Source organism: Cantharellus anzutake (assembly GCF_015039405.1).
Source record: "Cantharellus anzutake strain C23 chromosome Unknown EI90scaffold_2, whole genome shotgun sequence".
In the NCBI taxonomy this organism is placed as follows: Eukaryota; Fungi; Basidiomycota; class Agaricomycetes; order Cantharellales; family Hydnaceae; genus Cantharellus; species Cantharellus anzutake.
The window spans coordinates 273,933-295,112 of NW_024066952.1; the positions used below are offsets into that span (position 1 = coordinate 273,933).

The window sequence follows — 21,180 nt, forward strand, 5'->3', positions numbered from 1 at the left end:
CTATTGCATACGGGCACGTCTGATATTGCTCTGGAACGAGCGAAGTGAGCAAACGAGAACCAACCATGACAAATAGACGAATAGACGAATAAATTCGGCCAACAAATGTTTTTTTCGTGTCAGAGCTAGTCACCTGACCAATTGAATTGACCCTTCAGCGCGTATTTGGAGAACACGCGTGTGTCTTGATCGCACGCGCACACGATCACATCTCATCAGATTTGGTTGAGAAAAAAACTCAATGCATATCTTGCGCGTGCGATCTGTAAGATATTCGCCTCATGGGTACTGAGGCAATCGCATATCCTTTCAGTTCATTGTTTGGGTTCACGTGGTGCACTTGCTGAGGCCGGTTTTACATTGATATTAAGCCATTCTTTCAGCTGCATGCGGCCACGCTGTTACCTTGCATCTCGCTCAGGCCACCCTATAATAATCGGGCATCTCTGTCTCTCTCTTAGATCCCGGTATCTCTCGTGGGCCTTTCCGTAAAGCGATCTCCGAGATCTCCTTCCTGCGGCCAACCCTCAGCAGCACACAATCAGCATCACCAAAGTGTAACAATGTCGCGTCCTGAGTATAATGGTCCTATCTCCTATGGAAACACTCCATCGGTTGGAATCGTTCCTTCCGCTGAGGATCAGTATGCACCCACCTACGGTGGAGTGACCGCAGGAGGGGTTCCAACATCCCCAGCACCTCAACAACATCAGCTGTACTATGGTGTCCCTCAAGCCCCGGGGCCAATAATGTACGTGGACCCTCAGCCTCAATATTACCCTGCGGCTCCTGTGCTTGTCGGATGGACGGCGAATGGCTATGTTGGCTCTCCAAGCCCTCAAGCCCAAGCCCAATCACCACCACCACCTACCTACGGTGCTAAGGAAGCGGGGTGGAAGATTCCTAGTGGAGGAGGTGCGTGTTATTGACTTTCCACTCTGTTGCCTCTTCCATACTCCACCCGAGCACACCCCATCTTGTTTGAGTTCACGCCCAATACGAAGCTAATTCGGTTGAAATGAACAAGATTACACTGACACCGTCGTGCTTTCTCCCACGATACGCTCCGAACAAGCATCAATGCAAGGCCCATGCCCTATCCTGTGGGATGTTAGACGTCACCCCTCATCGGCCACCGTCACCCCAGCCACAGGTGTCAATCCCGAGCTAAATCGTGAGTTACCGATTTGCCTCATCGATCGCACCAAATTTCCCCCATCATGTTCCAAATATGGTACGAATCTGAACGTGTGGTACTATTAACAGAGGCCGTTACACATCCACCTGTTCGGAGCATGATCATCATATCCAAATACCTGCCCTGGTCGATCTCCATCAAGAAGTATTCGGCGATTAGGTGCAAAGATGTCGTTGAGGCCGTGTACAATACATTGCAGGAAAAGATTTCTGCCAGTGAATTCTGGATCGCCAGTCCAGAAAAACGCAAGATCATGCAGGCTGTTAACGAGAGGGTGAATTTCTTCCTTGCCTCATTTTCATCACCGTGCAATAATGCATTCTTGTGATCCAGGAAACTGATAACTCCCGTTCGAAACGCAAATACATTACGACACGTATTAAGGGCAGAGAAATTGAACGCCTCGACACGCCGTTGCGGGTTGACTTTCTCGATCAGATGACGCTCTTCAAGGGTCTGTATCATGATCCAAAGATGATTTCGGAAAGGCTGGCCCACGATCCTGAGTCTATCGAAGATGCGTGGGTGTTGTCTTTGGGGTTCTCTCCTGATGAGGATGCTTGATGAATCGTCGGTTTTTGCGATCTGACGGGACAGGTTTCCCCACTTGTACGAATCGATGCATTGATTGCTGCACTGGCAACTAGTTGTAATTCTATATACGCGAAGACTTGTATGCTACATGGGTCAAGGGATTATGTCTATGAAACAAAGAAAGAATAAGGCAATATCATACAAAGAACGCCCAAGAAAAACCGGCCATGGACGAACATCACCGCTGTTCAACCAACATGCGTTCATAACACAACTTAATCACTCATATTGTCCTCCAGAACTTGACCGAATACCGAGATAAGATCATGCCTTGACCCAATTTTCACCACCTCGCTGAACTCCGCGGCAATCTCTTTAACGTCCTCCCACCGAGAACCATCATCTCCACACACCAAAACAATTCGAACACATCATCTTGCACCCGTCCAGTTATGCCTGTGTGCTGGGTGACAATCCTCTTCACCGCGCTTGTGAGGCTTGCGTCCTTGTCTGTGCTAGCGTGAAGCGAATCAACATCGCCATCGTCCATAACCAGATAGAGGCTTCGGAAGGCTGAGTGGTGAATGAGAGTTCTCGAGAGGACAGATTGGGGCAGGGCTGACACATCTGACACCCATTTGGCGTCTGTGTACCCTTTTATCCCCAAGGGCGTCAAGGCAAGCGACTCAAGGCACGGATGGCGCAAGACAAAGTCGTCAAGAACCGCCAGCGAGAGCGAAGGTGCGTTGATAACGGCAGTTCGGAGGGGCGGTGAGGTGCTGATCTTTGGAGGCTCATCCGTGGTAGACTGAGTGATGAAAAGGTGTTGCAAGTTAACGGTTTGGAATGCCTGAGAATATGATGCGATGTCACCCTGTAGTACCAGGGTTTTGAGTCTAGGCAAGCGGAGTTGGGACTTTGGGGTCCAACCATCCCTTGACGACGCTCTCCAGTAGAGATGCTCTAGAGCTACACATTGCTTTAGAAAAGCCCAAGTTGATTTAATGTTCATTGCTTGGTCGATGTGGAGCTCAGTGAGAATAGTTCGGCTCAACCCTTTGAGGGAAAAGCTCCAGGTGGAGGAATTTCGGATGTCGACTCTTCGCAGACACCTATCCACCATGGAGGGAAGGAAGAGCATGGAGGAGCAATCATCTGTGTAATCCGTACTCGGCTTAGCCTGAATGACGAGTTCCTCCAGCGCTGGCATGGCCTTGGTGAAGAGGATAAAGAGTGTTTCCGGAGGGCGCCACGTATGTCCAAGGTTCGGATACTGAAAGCGTAATGGTGAATGAGTTCGATGAGTTTGGCGTCGAATCCCAGGCCACACGCTGTGTGAAGGAGAGTTTTACGCTGAGAGGCAACCCTTTGGACCTGTCGATATGTAGTGCAAGCTGCTTTTCGGCGGACCCCGACTTGGAGAAGATAATACTTGCACATGTCCACTGTCCAAAGAGCCAAACGTCAGAAAATTCATCAACAAATCAATTCAGAAAATATGACCAGGACCGGTTCATTCCAGATCACTTGACGCCAATGATGACATATCTTCATCAACGAAAACAAGGGAGTTTCGTCAAGGAACCCCGCTGCTCTCCGTACATGTTCTAAAATACCAGAGAGTACTGCCTCTGGGAGCTTATTCACAATGCGTTCCGAATTTGCCAATCGCCTTTTGGCGAGATCATGGTGATGATCATCAACAGGCGCGGGAAATTTTGGAGTATTTGGATTCTTGAGGTCTTCTGCGTTCTGGTGTGCGTCCATCCTCGTGGTATCAACGCACACAATGACCGTTGTGTTGCCTCCTGAATTTTTGCACCAACGGTGCCTGGCGTCCAAAGAAAAGAAGCGGGTGAATGTGCTTTTCGGACCATAAATAGGATCCTCAGGGTCACGCGCCGTGTGTGAAGCCCGGAGCCGAGGGGAACACATTCAAAATAAGATTTACATAACTCCGATACGGCAACAAGTTTGATGGCAGTTCCCACGTTCGATATAAAATTTCCAATAATACCGATGGGTTATGTCATGGACTATGACTTACTGGAGCAGTCGGGCCATGTAACCGGCACAAAAACTGACAGACTGCCGAGGGTTCTTCAACCCATTGATCTCCCCGCATCGCTGGGGTCAACGATCAGGGATTTTTTTCGTTCCCGCCAGTTCTGTTGAACGGCCTCTGCTGCTCAATCATGCCAACAAGCAGCACCCCCAAAAAATCAACCGGGATGGGGGACACTGAACAGAGATCGATTCGCGATGGTGATATCGAGATACTGAACACCCCTTCAAGACACAGTGACGCCGACTTGGACGAGTGCTTTTCTATTGATGCTCTGGATGGTCTTGGGAAATTGCCCCCGGAGAAATCCCTGTCTATCCAGAACGGACAGCGACATGAACGCTACCTTGTTGTATGGGACGACGAACGTGATCCTCAAAATCCTCAGGTAGTGTCGATATGACCTCAACCTCGTGCGATCTCATTTGGCGAGCTCGACATCCCATCAGAACTGGAGTCGTCTGTATCGGTGGTGGCTCACCTGGTTGGTTGGTACCCTTACCCTCAACGCCACCTTCTCGAGTTCGGCGCCGTCAGGTGTCATCCAGCAACTTAAAGACGAGTTTCATCTTTCAACCATCGTCACCTCTCTCCTTATTTCGCTCTTCATCGCAGGATATTGCGTGTATGTATTCATATGATTTGCCCTAGTTTTGAGAACACTTATTCCCCCCCCCCCTTACAGCGGCCCTTATTATGGGGCCCTCTATCGGAGGCCTATGGGCGTCGACCGGTTTGGGTTATTTCCTTTACTTGCTATGTTGCATTCCAGCTAGGATGCGCGCTAGCACAAAGCACGACCCAGTTACTCGTCTTCCGCTTCCTGGGAGGATGTTTTGCCGTTAGCCCATTAACCACCGCGGGGGGAGTCTTTGCTGACTTGTGGGACGCAAAGACACGAGGGAAAGCAATGGCGATTTTCACAGTATGCCTGATCCCGATATTCATGCCGAAGGGCGTCTTGACTTTGGTCTCGATCTCAACAGGTAGCGCCTTTCGCTGGCCCAGCACTAGGACCAATGGTCAGCGGCTTCATGAATGTCCGCGGTCTCTCCTGGAGATGGTTGTTCTGGGTCTTAACAATCTTTGCTGGAGTCTGCACGCTCTCTATTTACTTTCTGCTCCCCGAGACATACGCGCCTGTCATTCTGAAACAGAAGGCACAGAGGAAACGGAGGGAGACGGGCGACAATCAATGGTACGCACCTATGGAGGCCGCACAAATCTCTTTCAGCCAGAAAGCCACGGAGATTCTGTTCAAACCGTGGTTGATCTTTATTTTGGAGCCCATTTTAATATCCTTGACGATCTATATCTCAGTACTTAAATGTCAATATCTTCATGGACGGAGCTGACTTGAGTGTTTTGTGATTCAGTTCCTTTATGGTTGCCTGTATTTGCTCTTTGAAGCCTTCCCCATCGTCTATGGTGACAATCATGGCCTGAATACTGGTCTTCAGGGCCTAGTGTTTCTGCCACTTTTCATTGGGGGTGGGATCAATTGTACGCTGGTAAGCAACATTTCTTCGATCGCACTCGTCAGTGCGCGTTAATGGCCGTGGAAGATTGTATTCGTTGAGAACCCCCGCTACGAAAAGCTCGTAGACCATTATCATCCTAACCCGGTCCCACCTGAGGAACGGCTTCGACCGAGTATCGTTGGATCCCTGTTGGTCACCATCTCGTTCTTTTGGTTCGCCTGGACAAGCTTCCCTTCGGTCAATGTGTGGGTTCCAATAATGGCAGGACTACCAATGGGTTTGTCCATGATCATGTTATTCGTATGTTTTTTCCATCAGCCTTGAAACATCCCTTTTTCTCAAGTCTCCCGTCGATAGATCTCGTTATTAAATTACATCGTGGACGTGTACCTCCAAGTAGCTGCAACCGCACTCGCGGCTAACACCGTCGTGCGAAGCCTCTTTGGTGCTATATTCCCGGTATGCACTTTCATTTGCTGTCCCTCATTTCCCTTCTCTTACATGTTGGGCGTAATGCCTGCGGTTGCATTCAATCGAAATTAGCTATTTGCTTCCCAAATGTACCGCAAACTGGGGCCCCAGTGGGCATCCACTCTTCTGGGCTGTATCCTTCTGGCAATGATCCCTATGCCGCTTTTCTTCATCCGATTTGGGCCAGCTATTCGGGCGAAGTCGAGATATGCCCCCCCGAGGAGATAACACACTTTTTCGCCCCTTTGACCACACCGGCATTTCGTTGTTTGCGCCACACACCAGAATTCCAATAGGCCATTTGGTGCCGATCTAAGACCATATCTTCTCGCCTCGAGGATATCCTTATTGCCTCGGCGTGGCTCCCGATAATGCATCTAACAACAGAGCATTGGGGTCGGATTCCATGGGGTTCGATAGTGTCTGATATTAGATGATATATGGCTCCAAATTGTGATCTTCCATTTTGAGTCTACAATGACACCAATAATGGTGTTTACAACCACCGGCGTGGAATGTCTTTAATTGTTGTTTTTTTCCAGCTTCTTGGGCCGGGTGTTATGCGATGGTCGCCGCGCCGCTGCCTCATGACGCGTGCTTCGATGTGCCGATGAGATATCGGCATTTCTGCGAACGCATCACTGTCTTTCTATAGAGTTGGCGAGAACATCCCGTCAGTAACGAGAATGGGCACGATACATCTCGAGGAAAGTTGCTCACATTTGCCTCCTCTATGAGCTTCTCGAGCGTGTCCGAACACCATTTTGCATTCATACTAGCCAGGGGGAATGCTTCGTGAGAAATCTTGATAAATCCATGTGCAACCCCCTCCCCATCCTTGACTCTTCCCTTCCCCTTCTTAACGGAGAGCTGCTTGGCCTCCTCGACGCTGAAACCAGCATCACGAGGAACATCAGTGGTCCACCGTGGACCAGCAAGAAGTTTGAATTTGTGTATGGCAGATGGAGACTTGAGGGGAAGGTAAGATACGGGGGCTACAATAACAGCTTTGTTCGTTGCGGGGTGTGGCTCGCCACCGTATGAAAGGGTACGGATAGAGATGGGTGATTGCGATAGAGGGACAGGATGAACAGGTTTCCGGAATGCTTCGGGGTAACGAAGAGTTTGGTCAGCGTTCACATTGTGCGCATGAAGGGGAGGAAAAATTACCTGCTAACAGAGGCACTTCCATCTCGATCAGACGTAGGTATTTTAACGTCTGACGTTGCTGTCGCAACATGAGATGTCCTACACTGGTAATGTCATCGTGTTTGAAATCTTCCATGGTGCGCTCCAAATCGAAAATGGGGGCTTCGACACCATCCTCAGCAGAAATTTCGGCCAAGTCTGTGCCCCACTCCATTTCCTCATTACTTTCTGAAGGATTCAATATCTTGCTGGTGTCGTGTGGGAGTCGTTGATAGGTGAGTTGGTTCAACATCTGTACGTAGGGATGTTGAGAAGGGATGTTCAACGGCCGTGAACACACTAATGGTCGTGAAAATCTAGTTAGAGTTGCTGTCCTCTTCATGTTGCGACTCGCGAAGGTGCGAAGGTGAGAAAATCCTTCGGAATCAAACCGTGGAAATTTGAAATGACCGGGTGTGAGTCCTGCCTATAAACAAACGGCGTTGGCAATGTTCCTTGCGTGAAATCCCGATGACCTCGCAGCCTCCACTCGCGGCTTCCACATGAGCCACTTCTCAATACATCCAGACTAACTGAAATACGAGGCGTCACCAATGCGGGATTGATCTCAATTTTTCATGTTAAGTATTTGAAAGGCTCCGCGAAAGTGTCCGCCAATGCTTGTAATATTCAGAATGCAATATCGAAGAGATCAGGAACTCCATTCATATACGTCGGTACATGGTTCAAATGACTTTTGCAGCACACTTTATCACTTACGCAGCGTTCGGCGTTGAACGTGTACAGCGAACGGACCAAAAGATCCATGAGTGCCGGCATTGTTTGGCTTTGCTGCGTGGGCTCGTCGAAGAAAATTCACACTGTTCAAAAGCTAGTGTCGACGCCCGGGGCCGGCCAGTGAAAACTCTTCGTTGAAGATTCGTAGGGAATGGTTGTGAGGCACTAGTATTCACGAGCAAGGAGGCACGGTTGTCATTGCTTGTATACTTCATGAGCCAAAGTGTCCTAGAAAAAAGTCATATCTTCAACGTCCTGATCTCTTTGTCAGCACTCTCGCTGGGGAGTTGGGGTGTGGAGATGGGTATGGAGAACTGGAAGTGTAGAGTCCAGCAGCTCTGACGCGGTCGCGGCCCGGAAATGAAGGTGGTTGCGTGATCGGGAAAGTCCTCATGCTCATGCAGAGGCAACAATAATATTAGGAACAGTGATTAGCGCGGAAAGCACGCAGCCGACAGCATATCGATCGCCAGAGTAGCCCTGAAGCAAACGTGGACCAATTCGCGGAGCGGATTAATCAGTGCGTGCACTGATCCCTCGCCGTGCACATTGCAATACATATTATTCGGTTGATTGCCAAAATTCATTCTCACGGGTGGTGGGAAACGTCAGCATCACTTTTCTCTGAGAAATGATTGGGTTGCTATGTATCCTCTCCGAATCGGCTGTGTAGAATCACATTCCACCACACTCTCACGTCAACGGATATATTCCTGCATTTGATTCTTGAGTTCTTCCCTCTGTCGGCCACAGTGCTAGCCTCGAGAACGATTCTCCATACGCAGCAATGGTTCTGCAGCCTACGTACAGATGATGGTTTTTATTCCATGTTCACTCTGCTTAGACGCGTGCTACCTCATTCGTCCCGTTCGATCCCCACATCTGCCGCTTCACTGCTTCGGTCCAGCGATAAACCTTCTGAGGCAACCTTCATCGTGGCTTCCGCGCGCGTATCCCTCAGCTCAGTTCCGGTTCGTTAATCGGCGAGGAACACAGGGTCGTGTCTGGATAATCAAGTCCACATAACTTGATCGGGCAATCCGGGCTGCCATTAATATTTCCTTTCACCGGCTGGGAATAGCTCACTGGAATGATTCCCACTTGTCACTGCACTGCAAGGCGATGTGAAACAGCAATTATTTGCCTGCGGAATGCCCATGCGCAGCAGATATGGTACCTGGTCTGTCCTGGAATTTAGTGTGACTAGCGAGCGGGCAACCGCTGTCTTGTTATGTTGTCAATGAGCCGCACGACTGTTTGCTGCGCTTGGTTGATTAAAGTTGTGCTCTTCCTGACCCTCGTGATCGCAATATAAGAAATTCCTTGTCCCTAACTTCCCGCACTAGCTGGCCTTTTCGTCTTGCTCCGTTGCGGACGAAATTCAATCTCGGAAATGCTCAGACAGCTTTCCGAATGACATTTATCCGGTCACCGCGTGGATTCGTCCGGATATTCTCCTAGGAGGGGTTGTCCGGAACGTCGAAACCTCCCAACTTCATCCAAGGCTTGTGTGTTTCGAGTTAAAGAAAATAGATTACTCACCTCTATTTTTCAGTGGGTGTTTGCTGCGCATGCAGGAAATAGTAACCAACGAAGCAGGGACTTAATGGTAACATGGCCACTCGTAAAATTGTTCCCATAACCGATTACATCTACATGTCGTACGGTCAGTGTCTATTTAATCCCAACGCGCATTGACGCAGACAGAAGTAGAACAGACAACAGCCCCCGCTGTGGCACATATAAGCTCATCGCTCATTCGAGGAGGTTTCTCAGCATTGCTGACTCTTAGATGATTTACATTCTTTTCGCGGCTCTGTTGGTCGTGCCCGCGTGGACGGCCACAGTCTCGTACACGATGGACATCGTGAACGCTAAAATATCTCCCGACAATTACACAAGAAATGCCATAACTGTCGGGGGAGCACTGGGTCCATTGCTCACCGCGAGCAAGGACGATAACTTTCGGATCACTGTCAATGATAAGTTGAATGACTCGACCATGTTGAAGTCCACTTCCGTTGTATGTCATCCTTCACTCGGTCCAGCAGAGCCTTACTTTGTTTTCCATAGCATTGGCATGGTTTGTTCCAACATCGGACTGCTGACATGGACGGAGTTGCTTTTGTTTCGCAGTGCCCAATCGCTCCGAACAACTCCTTCACTTATCATTTCGCGACGGCTGGACAAACGGGCACCTATTGGTACGGAATGTTCATACTCGAGCGGAACTTCTGCAGCTGACTTGGTATGAATAAGGTACCACTCTCATTATTCTACCCAGTATTGCGATGGTACGTCAAATCGTTTTGTTTTTCGGGTTTGTGGGAGTCACTCGCTTATTGTGGACGTTCTTTAGGACTGAGGGGTCCCATTGTCATTTGTGCGTGGAAGTTTCGCGTATCATAAACTATTTTCGTACTGAATTGCAGTATGACAAGACGATCCCAATGATCCTCAGGCGTATCTCTACGATGTTGATGACAGCTCCACAGTCATCACACTTGCAGACTGGTATCATACGTGCGTCGCCTCTGTGCTCAGGGTTTACATGTCACTAATGCACACTCGTAGCGCGTCGCAATTGGTCTTCAACAAGACAAGTGGTGTCAGTCCCACTCCCGATTCCAACCTGGTATGATATGAGGGAGAAATTATTGGTTGTATTTTCTGATTAATTGGGACAGATCAATGGAATTGGCAGATACAATGGCTCTACAAATGACCTTGCCGTGATTTCTGTCACGCATGGAAAGAGGTACAGGCTTCGAATCGTCAACATGGCTTGCCACCCCAATTACGTAGTTTCTATCGACAACCATACGCTGACAGTGATCGAGACCGAGGGTACTGCACATCGGGTATGTTTGTGCCACTTTGCTTCCTCCTGTTTAAACTGACATGCTTGTGGAAAGCCTGTCACAGTCGATTCGATTCAGATCTTCTCTGGCCAACGATATTCAGTCGTGGTATGGTCATAGAATGCTGATCTCTATGTATGCAGCGCTCACTTTTGGCGGTAGGTCACTGCCAACCAAATGGTCGGTAATTACTGGATTCGAGCCTCGCCTTCAACTGGCACGTCTGGATTCACGGGAGGTATCAACTCCGCAATTCTTCGATATGTGGGTGCTGCGAAAGAGGAGCCTTCTGGTACGACACAGACAGTAGGTACGACGCTCAATGAGACCAGCTTGATACCGCTCGAAAATCCGGGAGCGGTGAGTCAGATAATCATCAAAGCACTTCGCTCAATCCACTCAGAGTGTTCACGACTAGCCCGGAGGGTCTAATCCAGCAGATGTTTCCATTAACATTGCAATTGCATTCACCAATGCCTCGTTTTCGATTAATGGCGTAGTTTACAAGTCACCCACTGTGCCAGTCCTGCTCCAAATCATGAGTGGCGCAAGCTCCGTGTCTGATTTGCTCCCTTCGGGTTCAATTTACTCTCTTCCTTCGAACAAGACCGTTGAAATAACCATACCTGGGGGAACCGCTGGCGCCCCACATCCATTCCACCTTCATGGGGTACGCGATAATGGTAGAATTTCAAACTCTCGACACTGACTGCCGGGTCTTTCAGCATAATTTCCATGTAGTTCGGAGTGCTGGATCTACTACATACAATTATGGTGAGTGCACACATTCGATGTCTCTGCTTGTCGTTCCAAACTCAGGGTCTCATTTGTTAAGTCAATCCTCCAAGACGAGATGTTGTTTCGACGGGATCTTCAACAAGTGACAATGTTACTATCCGGTGAATATGGACGCCCCCCTTACGCATCATATTAATACTCATGCATTTCATACCCAGATTCCAGACGGACAATCCTGGACCTTGGTTCTTGCACTGCCATATCGATTGGCATCTTGAAGGGTATGTGTTAGCGTTGTTTTTTGGGTGCAGGATTTCAGAGTCACTTTTAGCGGACTGGCCATTGTGTTTGCGGAGAACATCGCGGCGCAAGTCAATGGTACGAACAGTGAAATCATTGATACAGAGTGGGAAAAACTGTGCCCAATCTATGATGCTCTTCCCTCTGATGATTATTGATGCGAGGAAATGTCGTGCGCTTGCTGGATAGAAGATCGTAATCGGACATTTATGCACATACTTGACAGTTGTAATAAGCCACCTGCACAGCTAGTAGCTTCCGTCTTCTGTCTCTATGCATTATAATATATATTGTCTTTACATCTGTCTCATCGCTCTGGGGGATGGGAAAGCCCCGAGTAACCTGTCCCATAATGGGAATGGTAGGCATCATTCCAGCGTCAAATGCGAGGGTTCCCTAGGATTTTGAGTTATGATCCACGCGTGTGTTGTTGTTGGACTCTATCTTAATTGTTACCCCGTGCCCCGTTTTAGCGACTCATTACACCGTGCATACATGAGGGAATCTTGTCTGGGTGGTGAATTCGGGTAGATGGCGAGTCACCGGATCCGCGGAGATATCCAGGCATTGGAGGATATTAATGTGGAGGATTTTACCAAGCGTGCAGTCCACGTAGATTTTCCTCTTTATTCATTCCTTTGTATAAGTATATATACGCACGGACATTACTGTAACCCCAAATTAGTTATCTGTTGATCCTTTTTTCTTGTACGCTGTGACGTCATTGAGTCGTCGACTATACATCTTGCGCCGGCATTTCATGAGATTGCCGATGTTTACTTTTTTGTTTGACCATCGAGATGCTTGCATCCGCGATTTTTTTTTTCTCTTCATTCATCTTTAATGATGATTTTTTCATTTTTTTTTTTTATTTTCGCTATTCGATAGTTATAATATACAAGTTCACATTTTGAATGACGCTTTCCGATATTCATTTTCTATTATCTTCTATCTTACATCTGTGCTTGCGCTGAAGCGTGTTACCATATTTGGAACGCCACGTTCACCTCGGGTTGTGTGGCGCTAGGCAGGTGACCAGCCTCTCTTTAGGGGGAAGAGTGTGGCGCCGGGGGTGATCAGGACAAGTGCTGACCGTGAGAACCAAATTGGCATTCGAACAAACATTGAAACAACAATAAACACACCATTTTTCGGGAACGTTTTCAGCTCATGAGCGGCCGTCGAGCCCCCTTTTCAGGGAAAAACGCGCGTACACAAGTACCGAGGTCTACATCGAACAGTCAGCCACCTGTTAGTTCCTCACATAGCTCATCATCGCGCGTGAAACACGTCGCCCAAGCCGACATTGTGCCGCGTCCAACTTCACTTTCCTCGTCTGCAACAGCTGTCAGTGGTCTTCAATCGGCCCCTTATAGTCAACCAAAGTCGCCCAAGCGTTCCGGGGCCACCCGTGATGGGGGTACAAATATCCAAGTTGTAGTGCGATGCCGGTAACAATGTCGTTGAAGCATGTTGCTATAATTGAAATTCATGTTTGCTTTCAGAGGACCGAATGAGATAGAAATCAAGCAAAAGAGCCCCATTATCGCACGCACAGAGGGTGCTAGAGGCAAAATCATCACAATTCGTGACAACAACCAAATAAACAATTTTGCAATCTCGGACTCTCAGGATGAGGTTGGAAGACATTACGCTTTTGACTATGTTTATGGTCCTGAGGCTACACAAGTCCTGATATTTGAGGATATTGTCTCACCTCTTCTTGAAGAGGTTCTTGGCGGGTTCAATTGCACGATATTTGCTTATGGTCAGACGGGAACTGGGAAAACGTACGTCTCAACCTATATTCACCTCTAGGATACTAATGTCCTGTTCCAGCTATACGATGCAGGGAGATGTCGAGCCAAACGAGGAAGGAATGCCATCCGACTCTGCTGGCATCGCTCCCAGGGTCATTTCTCGTCTTTTTCACCGCCTTGAAGACGAAGCGTCAGATTATAGCGTCAAGATATCGTTTATGGAGCTGTACAACGAGGAATTGCGAGACCTTCTGTCTCCGGACTTGGCGAGTCCCCATAGCGAGTCGGGTCCAGGTGGCAAAGATTCGGGGGGTCTCAAAATATTTGACGAGAACAAGAAAGGGGTCATGGTTATGGGCCTTGAGGAGCATGGGGCACGAGATGAGAGAGAAGCCACGAAGATTCTCGTGAAAGGCAGCCAGCGGCGGCAGATCGCATCCACCAAACTCAATCTTCATTCCAGTCGTTCGCACTCCATTTTCACTCTCACAGTCCACACGAAGGAGACATCATCGAAGGGCGAAGACCTTGTTCGAACCGGAAAACTCAATTTAGTTGATTTAGCTGGATCAGAATCCATTGGTCGATCTGGTGCAGAGAATATGCGAGCGAAAGAGGCTGGGATGATCAATCAAAGTCTCCTTACCCTCGGAAGGGTTATCAACAGCCTCGTGGATAAGTCGCCACATATTCCTTATCGGTAAGCCCTATTCGTCACGTTTTCCGAGTTGCTCATGGAGTATTTGATTGTAGAGAATCCAAGTTAACTCGAATACTTCAAGACTCTCTCGGTGGTAACACTAAAACTTGCATAATTGCCACGGTTTCGCCGGTCAAGGCCAACTACGAAGAGACGGCATCTACTCTAGATTACGCCCTTCGAGCGAAATCGATCAAGAATCGACCTGAGCTCAACCAAAAGGTAACCAAGAACGCGCTGCTTAAAGAATACTTAGCGGAAATCGACAGACTGAAGGCTGATCTAGTAGTAAGACTGGATCGAGCTCAAAAATGCCTCAGGATGCTGACATGCTCTGCGTTAGGCTTGTCAGACGAAGACCGGACGATATTTCGATGAAGAGAACTGGCAAGAAATGGAGACAGAGCAACGTCACATCAAGAAACAAAGGGACGACGCACTTTCCGCACAACAAGAACTTGAGTCTCAGCTCAAGACGCTCCGCGAACAATCCAAACATCACTTCTCTCAAAGCCAGAAGAAAAAGGCAGAATTGGATGCCGCCAATCTAGCCCTCGATGAACGCACCAATACCTTGGTGAGGACAGAACGTGAACTCACCGCTACAAAGTCAAATCTGGCGGATGAGATCGTTGTTCGTCGAGTCCATGCTAGGAACGAGGCGAAATTGGATCGGGTCGCAACTGGGCTTAGAGCTGTTGCGACTCAGGCGGTCAAGGATGTGAACGGGTTGCTCGAGAAGTTAGGTAAGGAGCCTTTGAAACTCACGTTTCCGTTGCTGAGCGAGAGTTTAGATCGGAAGTCCATCATCCTCTCGTCCAATGCCAATGTCGTGAAGAGTCATGGTGATCATTTGGCAGGGGAGGCATCGTTACTTGCAAAGGAGTTGGGTGACTTCATCAGTGAGCAGCGAGACATGCATAGGAATGCCATCAACAGAGCCGAAGAGTTCAAGGCAACTCAAGTTAAAGTGCTTTTGTCGATTTCCCTTGAACGTACAGATGCTAACTGATCTTAAGGCCCTAGAAGCCTATTCCGATTTTATCGAACAACAACTGGCGAAGTTATCTGTTGGCATCACCAGCATCGAAAACAAGGAAACTGCTTCAATGGACGTCACAACAGCCTTTGCAGATCTGGTTCACGAGATGTCTCAGTCGTTCCGTGCACAGTCTGCCTCTTGGGAAGAAGACATGAAACAGAGAGCCACGGAACATCTTGGGGGAATTGGTGAAGAATCGTTCAAGCATATTGCGAGTGTGAGTGATCAGGGAATCCGAAAGAGGGAACATTATTGAACCCTGTTGTGTAGACGGAGAAGTCATTGAGAAATCTCTCAGCGGTGTTCGACAATGTCTTGGAGGATGTTCGAAACCACGTCGAGACTGAGCGGAAAGCAATGGCAACACTACGGGAGCTCACTGACAGTTCTACAGCTACCGAGGTCTGCATTCAAAGACGGGTTGTGTCGGACGCTTGCTTACTTGCTTCGTCAGATATCTCTCTTGAAACGCCAAAATGAGCAACTCCTACGACTCATCGAGACCGAACGGGCATCAACGGAAGCTCTTCAAAAGGATCTCCTCTCCCAGGTCACGAAGGCCATGAAAGGTTTCACCACTGCAAGGGACAAGCATATTCGAGATGCTTTTGGAAAGATGAGCAATGAACTCGTTGACTGTCAACACGAGGTCGAGAAGCACAAATACGAGCACGGAAGCGGCGTTGATGGATCCCTCACCCACCAGAAGGAGCTTCTTTCTCGCATTGATCAGCGAGGATCGGAGTCTAAGCGGATTCGCGATAGTGGCGGAACGTCGTTCAAGCATCTCCGGACAAGCATCCAGAATGGTCTCAGCCAAGTTCAGTCTTCCATTGCTCAGGCCACCGCGGCGCAAGCCAACTTGGTCAAGGAAGAAACAGGGACTCTTGACCAGGCTCGAGCAGGCGCTTACGATAGGTTGCGCAAAGGACAAGAGGACCGTATGGAGCTCCTTCAAGAGATTCAGGCTGACAGCCATCAAGCCTACAGTTATCTTCGTGGTGCTGTGGCTGCTACTTCACAAACCATTCAAGAGACCGTGCATGGTGTAGTTTCGGACGTAAGTTGTTCGACTCTTCGTTGATAGGACATGCTCTAGGGACACTGAATTCGTAGGTCTCGCAAATTGGTGCCTCAACATCAAATTATGCCAAGTCATCGAAAGGCCATCTCAAGGTGATACAACAAGCGACGACGACGCTGCGAACCCAAGGTACGAAGGAGGAAACGACCACGGGGTCAACTCCAAAAAAGAGGAAATGGGGGTACACCGATGAATGGGAAGTGACGAAAGGACGTGGGGCTGTACTAGAGGAATGGCGGAAGCTCCAAGCTCAAGGCTTGGATTTTGAGGACGAGGGGAACGGCGACGAGCCTTTAACCGTCGAGACTATTCCCTGTGCCGAGTCTGAGCCAGGAATCCCACCAATCAAGACAACTCCGGTCCCCGTTGAACCTGAGACAGAACCGGAGGTGCCAGACGGACCAGAGTATGTAGATTATGAGGTTCCAATTGTCGATGACGACGAGACAGGCGGCCGGAGGCGTGGATGCTCAACCCTCAAGCACGATTATTCCTATCACTATCACAGCAGTCTCTGCACCCCCAGTGATAAATGATACCCTTCCTCCCAAACGATTGACTCGACAGAGTCAGGCCTCCGCCTCCCCATGACGACAAGATCTACGACTAGTCTCAAGGTCCCTTTCAGGGGACTCAAACGTCCTGCAAGTACGGTGGGCATCACTACCGCACCTGCAGCAGTTCCGACTTTGTCGGAAAAGTCTGGTGGGACAAGGAAGCGTCCCAAGATTGCGTAAATCCCCAACACACCGATTTCTTGCATTTCAATCACTATATAATGAACCCGCGTGTCTATTTGACTTATTTTGAGTTATTTGTACATCATATGTGTTTATCTTGGCTTTGTTTTTGGACAGAGAGTGCGTGTAAAAAAACAGAGGATCGGCGCCTTGATTGATGGGGCAAGGAAGAAACGAGTTTTGTGGTGCTTTTCGCAACATTTTTGGCTACAATTCGCCATAGCTGAGCTCATAAACTTCGCCGGTGCCCAACCCGCGCGTTCTTTGCGCGCTGGGGTTAACCAGAAAAAAAACCGAGTCGAAAGTTTAGGATGGGTGCCGTAGTCCGGCACTGAGCGGACGCCTGCACAAAGGAATGTAATTGGTGTTGCTGAGGGTTTGCGAGCCGAAACGACAGCGTAGGGGTGTTCTCTAGGGTGAGTTGACGCTGAAAGCGGGGTCGTGGATGCGAATAGGAGGGAGAAGACGGACGGAAACTCGCGTCTTGTACATAACTTCGTGCTAGATCTCCCATCTCCCGATGAAATATACATACCTAGTAATGTAGTCGCGGCTGTCCGACTTTTCAACTTAACAACCCCTTACAAGTTCACACCACTCCAAAGTGCTGAACAGCGAAAGAACGACACTCCCTCCGCCGACGACGCTTAGTTCACGGGCTCCCCTTCTGCGTTATACCTACTTGCGTTCTCTACACTCCTCTCCATTCAAATTTCTCTAACTCGCGATTACCTGTGGTTCGAACACTTTGTTTTCTGTCCTTGTCTCACCCTTCCCGCTCGTTATTCCCCCCATTTCGTCCAACTTAAATGCCACTGGTACGTAGGAAAAAGGTCCTGCTGCATGACATCCCGGACACCATCGCAGCAGAACCAGCTCAGTCGACGCGCGAAGTCTTTTTCATCGAGAGAACTGGGGAAATTTTCATGGACTATGAGTCCTATTCAGCCCGCATGTTGTTCTACAGAATGAAGATATTCCAATGCGAGCTCACCGGCAAGGGAGGACTCGACTACTTCCAGGCGCTAGAGAGCGAACGGAACGAGGCTCTGACAATACACTCTCGCTTCCCTGAGCAGCTCAAGCCCCCCGTTTTATCTGCTGTGCAGTTTCGTACGTTGAACGCCTCAGTTGCCTGGAACCTTCCGAGATACTTACTCGAACTTTGCAGAAATAATGGGCCGACTAGATCATCTTGTAGAACTTGTGTACGAGAGGTTCGTACACCGGTATTTCAGAGGTGAAAGTAAGTTATTAGACCTGCCACGCTCTCACTACTCTCCAACTTACACACTAACAATGCGTCCACAGAAGTCTTTGTTGATATCCAGAACGAAAAGTACTACGCGCGTATCATCAAAGTATTTCCTCCTAAAACTCTCATCAATGGTACATCACCGTCAAAAGACGCCCCACCCATCGTGCCCCATTCCGTAGGCGTTAACCTGCGCGTCTCCTACGAGGAATCAGTCGAAAAAGATGACCCCATGGGGTACTTCTACGCTGTCCGAATGATCGAAGAGACAGACGCCTCCACAGGAGATGGAGGAGGGGAGGCTGATGATGACCCGGAATCAGAGAAGTGGGCCGGCAGCGAGATGGAGGTCAAAGCCAACGCTATGAGGTACGTCCCATGACGCGTCCCCATAGCATTCTGAGTAGAGAACCTGTTCAATATAGTCGCGACCGTTTATCATTCAGCAAGTCGATCCTTCGACGTTTCATTCGCGACTGTGTCGATCGTGACCCGGCTGTAGCCTCGCCATGGACCGTAAAGCGAGCGATTGCAGAGAAGCACGGTGTCCCAACTGAAATGACGGAAGACATCCGTATGGCAATCAACGGTGCCAAACAGGGGGAAAAGGAAAAGCGCAAGAAAGTTTGGGAGGAAAAGCATGAGATCGAGGGTATACCGGCGTCTAAGCGTAGGAAGAAGGAAGAAAAAGGTATCTATCACCTGCAGAGTGACCTTCAATGTTAGACTCACTTTTTCCTACGAGATACCGCTACTCCAAGTGGTGCGCCGGCTGAGAAGCCGAAACCAAAGGGGCCCATCAAGTATCCTATAGAGGATCTGGATGTCACCATCTCCGAAAGGGAACGTAAAGCTGGGAAGGCAGTTGTCCGACCTGCGTTTGATCGCGATGTCCCGTTCGGGTCGGACTTCGAGCCGTTTCTCATGTCTTGGGCTTTTATGCAGTCATTTGGGTATGTCGTCACATTGCCAATGATGTGACGTATAACTTCACTTAGCATCATCTTGAAGTGCCGTCCTCAAGCTGTCAACATTCACATTGGATGAATACGAGATGGCTGTTCGACACAATCTTCCCGACGTTCAGTGTGCTCTTATAACGGAAATCCATTTGTGCCTGTTGACTGTTGCGAAGGAACGCAGTCCTATCAAGTTTATCGCGCTTGACTCCCTAAATTTCTATGACTCGCAAGATCGTGAAGGCGAAGTTCCCTTTGCAGATTTAACAAAGGCTGCAAAGTCCGTCGGCGATAGACGGGCCTCTGGGTGGGAGACACCTATTGGGAGAGAATCAAAGTCAGGATGGGAGGAAGGATTGACTATTTTCATCCGGGATGTAAGCGAAAGTTTTGGATTATCCCATTTTTCATGTTCACTCATTGCTACGCGGCAGCATGCAACAATAGACAATCTTCCCAATCTCAGACGAATTCTACGTTCCCTCTTGTTCGTCCCCGAGACAGACCCCATTTCATCATCGCCCTCTGATGTTACTCCTGCAACTTTTGCGCGAGTACAGCCTTCTGAACGATATCCTTTCCTCTTTGCAGAGGACAAGATAGCGATCATAGGCCTCTTAGTCGAGATGTGCCTCTTTTCAAGAGTCATCCGCGGACACATAGACTGGGCCGACACTAGCCTTACAGAGTTACGAAAAGAGAAAATTGAAGTGAACCGCGAAAAGAAGCGACTGTAAGTCTGGTGCAGTAACTTTTGTCGGCACTAACTTCTGTTTACGTCTCAGGATGGAGGAGATTACGACAATTGATGCCAAGATTGAGCCAGGGGCTGGAACCCCAGCACCCCCCGAGACGAATGGTGTCAAGGAATCACCTGCACCACAATCAAGTGATGTGGAATCGGAGCAGCGAGCCAACGATGATCGCTCCGATATCACAGACGAACAACCCACTGGCCGTCGTTCACGGGCGAGTCTTGCCCGAAAAGCATCTGCTAAGCTTCAGGCATCCCAAACACCTGCGTCAAAGGTGGCCGGACACGGTAAGGAGAGGGCTCAGGCCAGAATCAAGGCTCAGGAGATGAAAAATGCACTGGCCGAGCGCCGCAAACTGGAGGACGAGTTGACGAAGGTAGAACGGCGTCTCGAGGCCATTGAACGCGAGTTCCGCCAATTATTCGGGGTTGGGCGGACTCGTCCACTTGGCAAGGACCGATTTTTCAATCGAGTGTGGTGGTTGGATGGGATGGGTTCTGGTACTCTCGTTGCTTCTGGGGGTCAGGCAACGTATGGGACTGGTCGAGTGTTCATTCAAGGGCCAACTGAAGCCGATTTGCCGATTCTCAGAGATCGGGGTGACTCGTTCATACGGAAGCGTCACGAGGAGGAAGATGGCCCAGACGGAACGCTGAAAACTGGCACATGGGCGTATTACTCTGAACCTCATCAGGTAGAAGAATTTATCGGATGGCTCAATCCCAAAGGCCACCGTGAATTGGCTCTTAAGAATCAATTACTAAAATGGTCTGATCACACCACTTCTGGTATGAGGAAACGCACATCGGTAAGTCGTCAGAGTTTTTCTCTACCGTAGTCTTGGAATTACATTATTCAAGCAGGACATCTCATCACGACCGGAACGTCGCAGTACCCGTGGGAGAAATACTGCTGCGGCTGGCACATCTGACGTTTCGCGTGAGCTTTACATGACATGGACCAATCGCTTGAGCTCTACAAACCTGGCAAAATAATAAGCATAGATCCTGCTTGCACTTTTCATTCGGCAACATCACAATTCTCATCCACCTCAACCCATGTCTTCGCGTCATTTTTTTTTACATCCCACACATGCTATCTTTGTTTGATTAGCATGTTCTTCATGCGGTATCAGGTTTGAATGCGGTAATTTATTCCAGACTTTCAATAGCTCTTATCACAACATGGTGTCTTGTTTATGTCCCCATCCTTATAATGATAGCGCACCAGTCACGATATAGAAAACTCCCGCCTCCGAGTAATATAAAATCTCCGTCCGTCATTTTTTTTTTCTGGTCTGAGTCACTCAAT

At 48.9% G+C, this 21,180-nt stretch overlaps 8 protein-coding genes across 8 annotated transcripts; 6 read left to right on the top strand and 2 right to left on the bottom strand.

The window, feature by feature from the left end:
* The first annotated feature begins 145 nt into the window (after window positions 1-145).
* On the top strand, window positions 146-1,215 carry EI90DRAFT_771978 (uncharacterized protein). Its single transcript, XM_039068018.1, has 3 exons — window positions 146-265; window positions 462-915; window positions 1,005-1,215. The coding sequence occupies exons 1-3, from the start codon at window positions 242-244 to the stop codon at window positions 1,169-1,171; spliced, it is 645 nt and encodes a 214-aa protein (XP_038923091.1). The 5' UTR covers window positions 146-241; the 3' UTR covers window positions 1,172-1,215.
* On the top strand, window positions 1,076-1,919 carry EI90DRAFT_772020 (uncharacterized protein). Its single transcript, XM_039068019.1, has 2 exons — window positions 1,076-1,472; window positions 1,532-1,919. Exons 1-2 carry the CDS (start codon window positions 1,221-1,223, stop codon window positions 1,760-1,762), a joined length of 483 nt encoding a protein of 160 aa, XP_038923092.1. The 5' UTR covers window positions 1,076-1,220; the 3' UTR covers window positions 1,763-1,919.
* Window positions 1,819-3,645, bottom strand: EI90DRAFT_3029749 (uncharacterized protein). Its single transcript, XM_039058157.1, has 5 exons — window positions 3,521-3,645; window positions 3,236-3,500; window positions 3,061-3,177; window positions 2,142-3,005; window positions 1,819-2,115 (listed from the first exon to the last, which is right to left on the bottom strand). Exons 1-5 carry the CDS (start codon window positions 3,607-3,609, stop codon window positions 2,008-2,010), a joined length of 1,443 nt encoding a protein of 480 aa, XP_038923093.1. The 5' UTR covers window positions 3,610-3,645; the 3' UTR covers window positions 1,819-2,007.
* A 318-nt stretch (window positions 3,646-3,963) lies between these two features.
* Window positions 3,964-5,977, top strand: EI90DRAFT_2903691 (major facilitator superfamily domain-containing protein; the record flags this gene model as incomplete). Its single annotated transcript, XM_039054149.1, has 8 exons — window positions 3,964-4,185; window positions 4,247-4,426; window positions 4,483-4,722; window positions 4,784-5,116; window positions 5,174-5,308; window positions 5,363-5,578; window positions 5,636-5,737; window positions 5,822-5,977. The coding sequence occupies 8 exons, from the start codon at window positions 3,964-3,966 to the stop codon at window positions 5,975-5,977; spliced, it is 1,584 nt and encodes a 527-aa protein (XP_038923094.1).
* A 268-nt stretch (window positions 5,978-6,245) lies between these two features.
* EI90DRAFT_2903502 (mitochondrial ribosomal subunit protein-domain-containing protein) lies at window positions 6,246-7,034 on the bottom strand (the record flags this gene model as incomplete). Its single annotated transcript, XM_039054140.1, has 4 exons — window positions 6,246-6,398; window positions 6,470-6,598; window positions 6,638-6,855; window positions 6,920-7,034. 4 exons carry the CDS (start codon window positions 7,032-7,034, stop codon window positions 6,246-6,248), a joined length of 615 nt encoding a protein of 204 aa, XP_038923095.1.
* A 2,499-nt stretch (window positions 7,035-9,533) lies between these two features.
* On the top strand, window positions 9,534-11,732 carry EI90DRAFT_3115220 (laccase; the record flags this gene model as incomplete). The annotated part of the gene is made up of 14 exons (XM_039062758.1): window positions 9,534-9,698; window positions 9,749-9,879; window positions 9,935-9,969; window positions 10,035-10,058; window positions 10,117-10,198; window positions 10,250-10,310; window positions 10,363-10,536; window positions 10,591-10,644; window positions 10,699-10,896; window positions 10,955-11,206; window positions 11,262-11,310; window positions 11,372-11,435; window positions 11,493-11,555; window positions 11,606-11,732. 14 exons carry the CDS (start codon window positions 9,534-9,536, stop codon window positions 11,730-11,732), a joined length of 1,479 nt encoding a protein of 492 aa, XP_038923096.1.
* Window positions 11,733-12,699: 967 nt separating this feature from the next.
* EI90DRAFT_3149764 (P-loop containing nucleoside triphosphate hydrolase protein) lies at window positions 12,700-17,091 on the top strand. Its single transcript, XM_039065614.1, has 10 exons — window positions 12,700-13,025; window positions 13,080-13,364; window positions 13,414-14,034; window positions 14,088-14,322; window positions 14,378-14,780; window positions 14,829-15,004; window positions 15,054-15,293; window positions 15,347-15,478; window positions 15,531-16,136; window positions 16,193-17,091. Exons 1-10 carry the CDS (start codon window positions 12,745-12,747, stop codon window positions 16,694-16,696), a joined length of 3,483 nt encoding a protein of 1,160 aa, XP_038923097.1. The 5' UTR covers window positions 12,700-12,744; the 3' UTR covers window positions 16,697-17,091.
* A 120-nt stretch (window positions 17,092-17,211) lies between these two features.
* Window positions 17,212-21,150, top strand: EI90DRAFT_3284805 (ATP-utilizing chromatin assembly and remodelling N-terminal-domain-containing protein). Its single transcript, XM_039066942.1, has 9 exons — window positions 17,212-18,013; window positions 18,072-18,146; window positions 18,212-18,524; window positions 18,581-18,846; window positions 18,901-19,108; window positions 19,167-19,491; window positions 19,549-19,847; window positions 19,900-20,677; window positions 20,733-21,150. Exons 1-9 carry the CDS (start codon window positions 17,710-17,712, stop codon window positions 20,862-20,864), a joined length of 2,700 nt encoding a protein of 899 aa, XP_038923098.1. The 5' UTR covers window positions 17,212-17,709; the 3' UTR covers window positions 20,865-21,150.
* Window positions 21,151-21,180: the final 30 nt, after the last annotated feature.

Excerpts from the sequence above, each read along its gene's own strand:
- EI90DRAFT_3029749 (XM_039058157.1), bottom strand. The coding sequence starts at position 3,609 with ATGGTCCGAAAAGCACATTCACCCGCTTCTTTTCTTTGGACGCCAGGC. Across the intron at positions 3,178-3,235 it reads TCTGGAATGAACCGGTCCTG|TGGACATGTGCAAGTATTAT; the intron begins GTCATATTTTCT and ends CTCTTTGGACAG. Across the intron at positions 3,006-3,060 it reads AACTCTCCTTCACACAGCGT|TATCCGAACCTTGGACATAC; the intron begins GTGGCCTGGGAT and ends TTACGCTTTCAG.
- EI90DRAFT_771978 (XM_039068018.1), top strand. The coding sequence starts at position 242 with ATGCATATCTTGCGCGTGCGATCT. Across the intron at positions 266-461 it reads ATATCTTGCGCGTGCGATCT|ATCCCGGTATCTCTCGTGGG; the intron begins GTAAGATATTCG and ends TCTCTCTCTTAG. Across the intron at positions 916-1,004 it reads GAAGATTCCTAGTGGAGGAG|CTAATTCGGTTGAAATGAAC; the intron begins GTGCGTGTTATT and ends CCCAATACGAAG.
- EI90DRAFT_3149764 (XM_039065614.1), top strand. The coding sequence starts at position 12,745 with ATGAGCGGCCGTCGAGCCCCCTTTTCAGGGAAAAACGCGCGTACACAA. Across the intron at positions 13,026-13,079 it reads CAAGTTGTAGTGCGATGCCG|AGGACCGAATGAGATAGAAA; the intron begins GTAACAATGTCG and ends GTTTGCTTTCAG. Across the intron at positions 13,365-13,413 it reads CAGACGGGAACTGGGAAAAC|CTATACGATGCAGGGAGATG; the intron begins GTACGTCTCAAC and ends GTCCTGTTCCAG.
- EI90DRAFT_772020 (XM_039068019.1), top strand. The coding sequence starts at position 1,221 with ATGTTCCAAATATGGTACGAATCTGAACGTGTGGTACTATTAACAGAG. Across the intron at positions 1,473-1,531 it reads TGCAGGCTGTTAACGAGAGG|GAAACTGATAACTCCCGTTC; the intron begins GTGAATTTCTTC and ends CTTGTGATCCAG.
- EI90DRAFT_3284805 (XM_039066942.1), top strand. The coding sequence starts at position 17,710 with ATGCCACTGGTACGTAGGAAAAAGGTCCTGCTGCATGACATCCCGGAC. Across the intron at positions 18,014-18,071 it reads TTTATCTGCTGTGCAGTTTC|AAATAATGGGCCGACTAGAT; the intron begins GTACGTTGAACG and ends CGAACTTTGCAG. Across the intron at positions 19,109-19,166 it reads GCTTTTATGCAGTCATTTGG|TGCCGTCCTCAAGCTGTCAA; the intron begins GTATGTCGTCAC and ends ATCATCTTGAAG.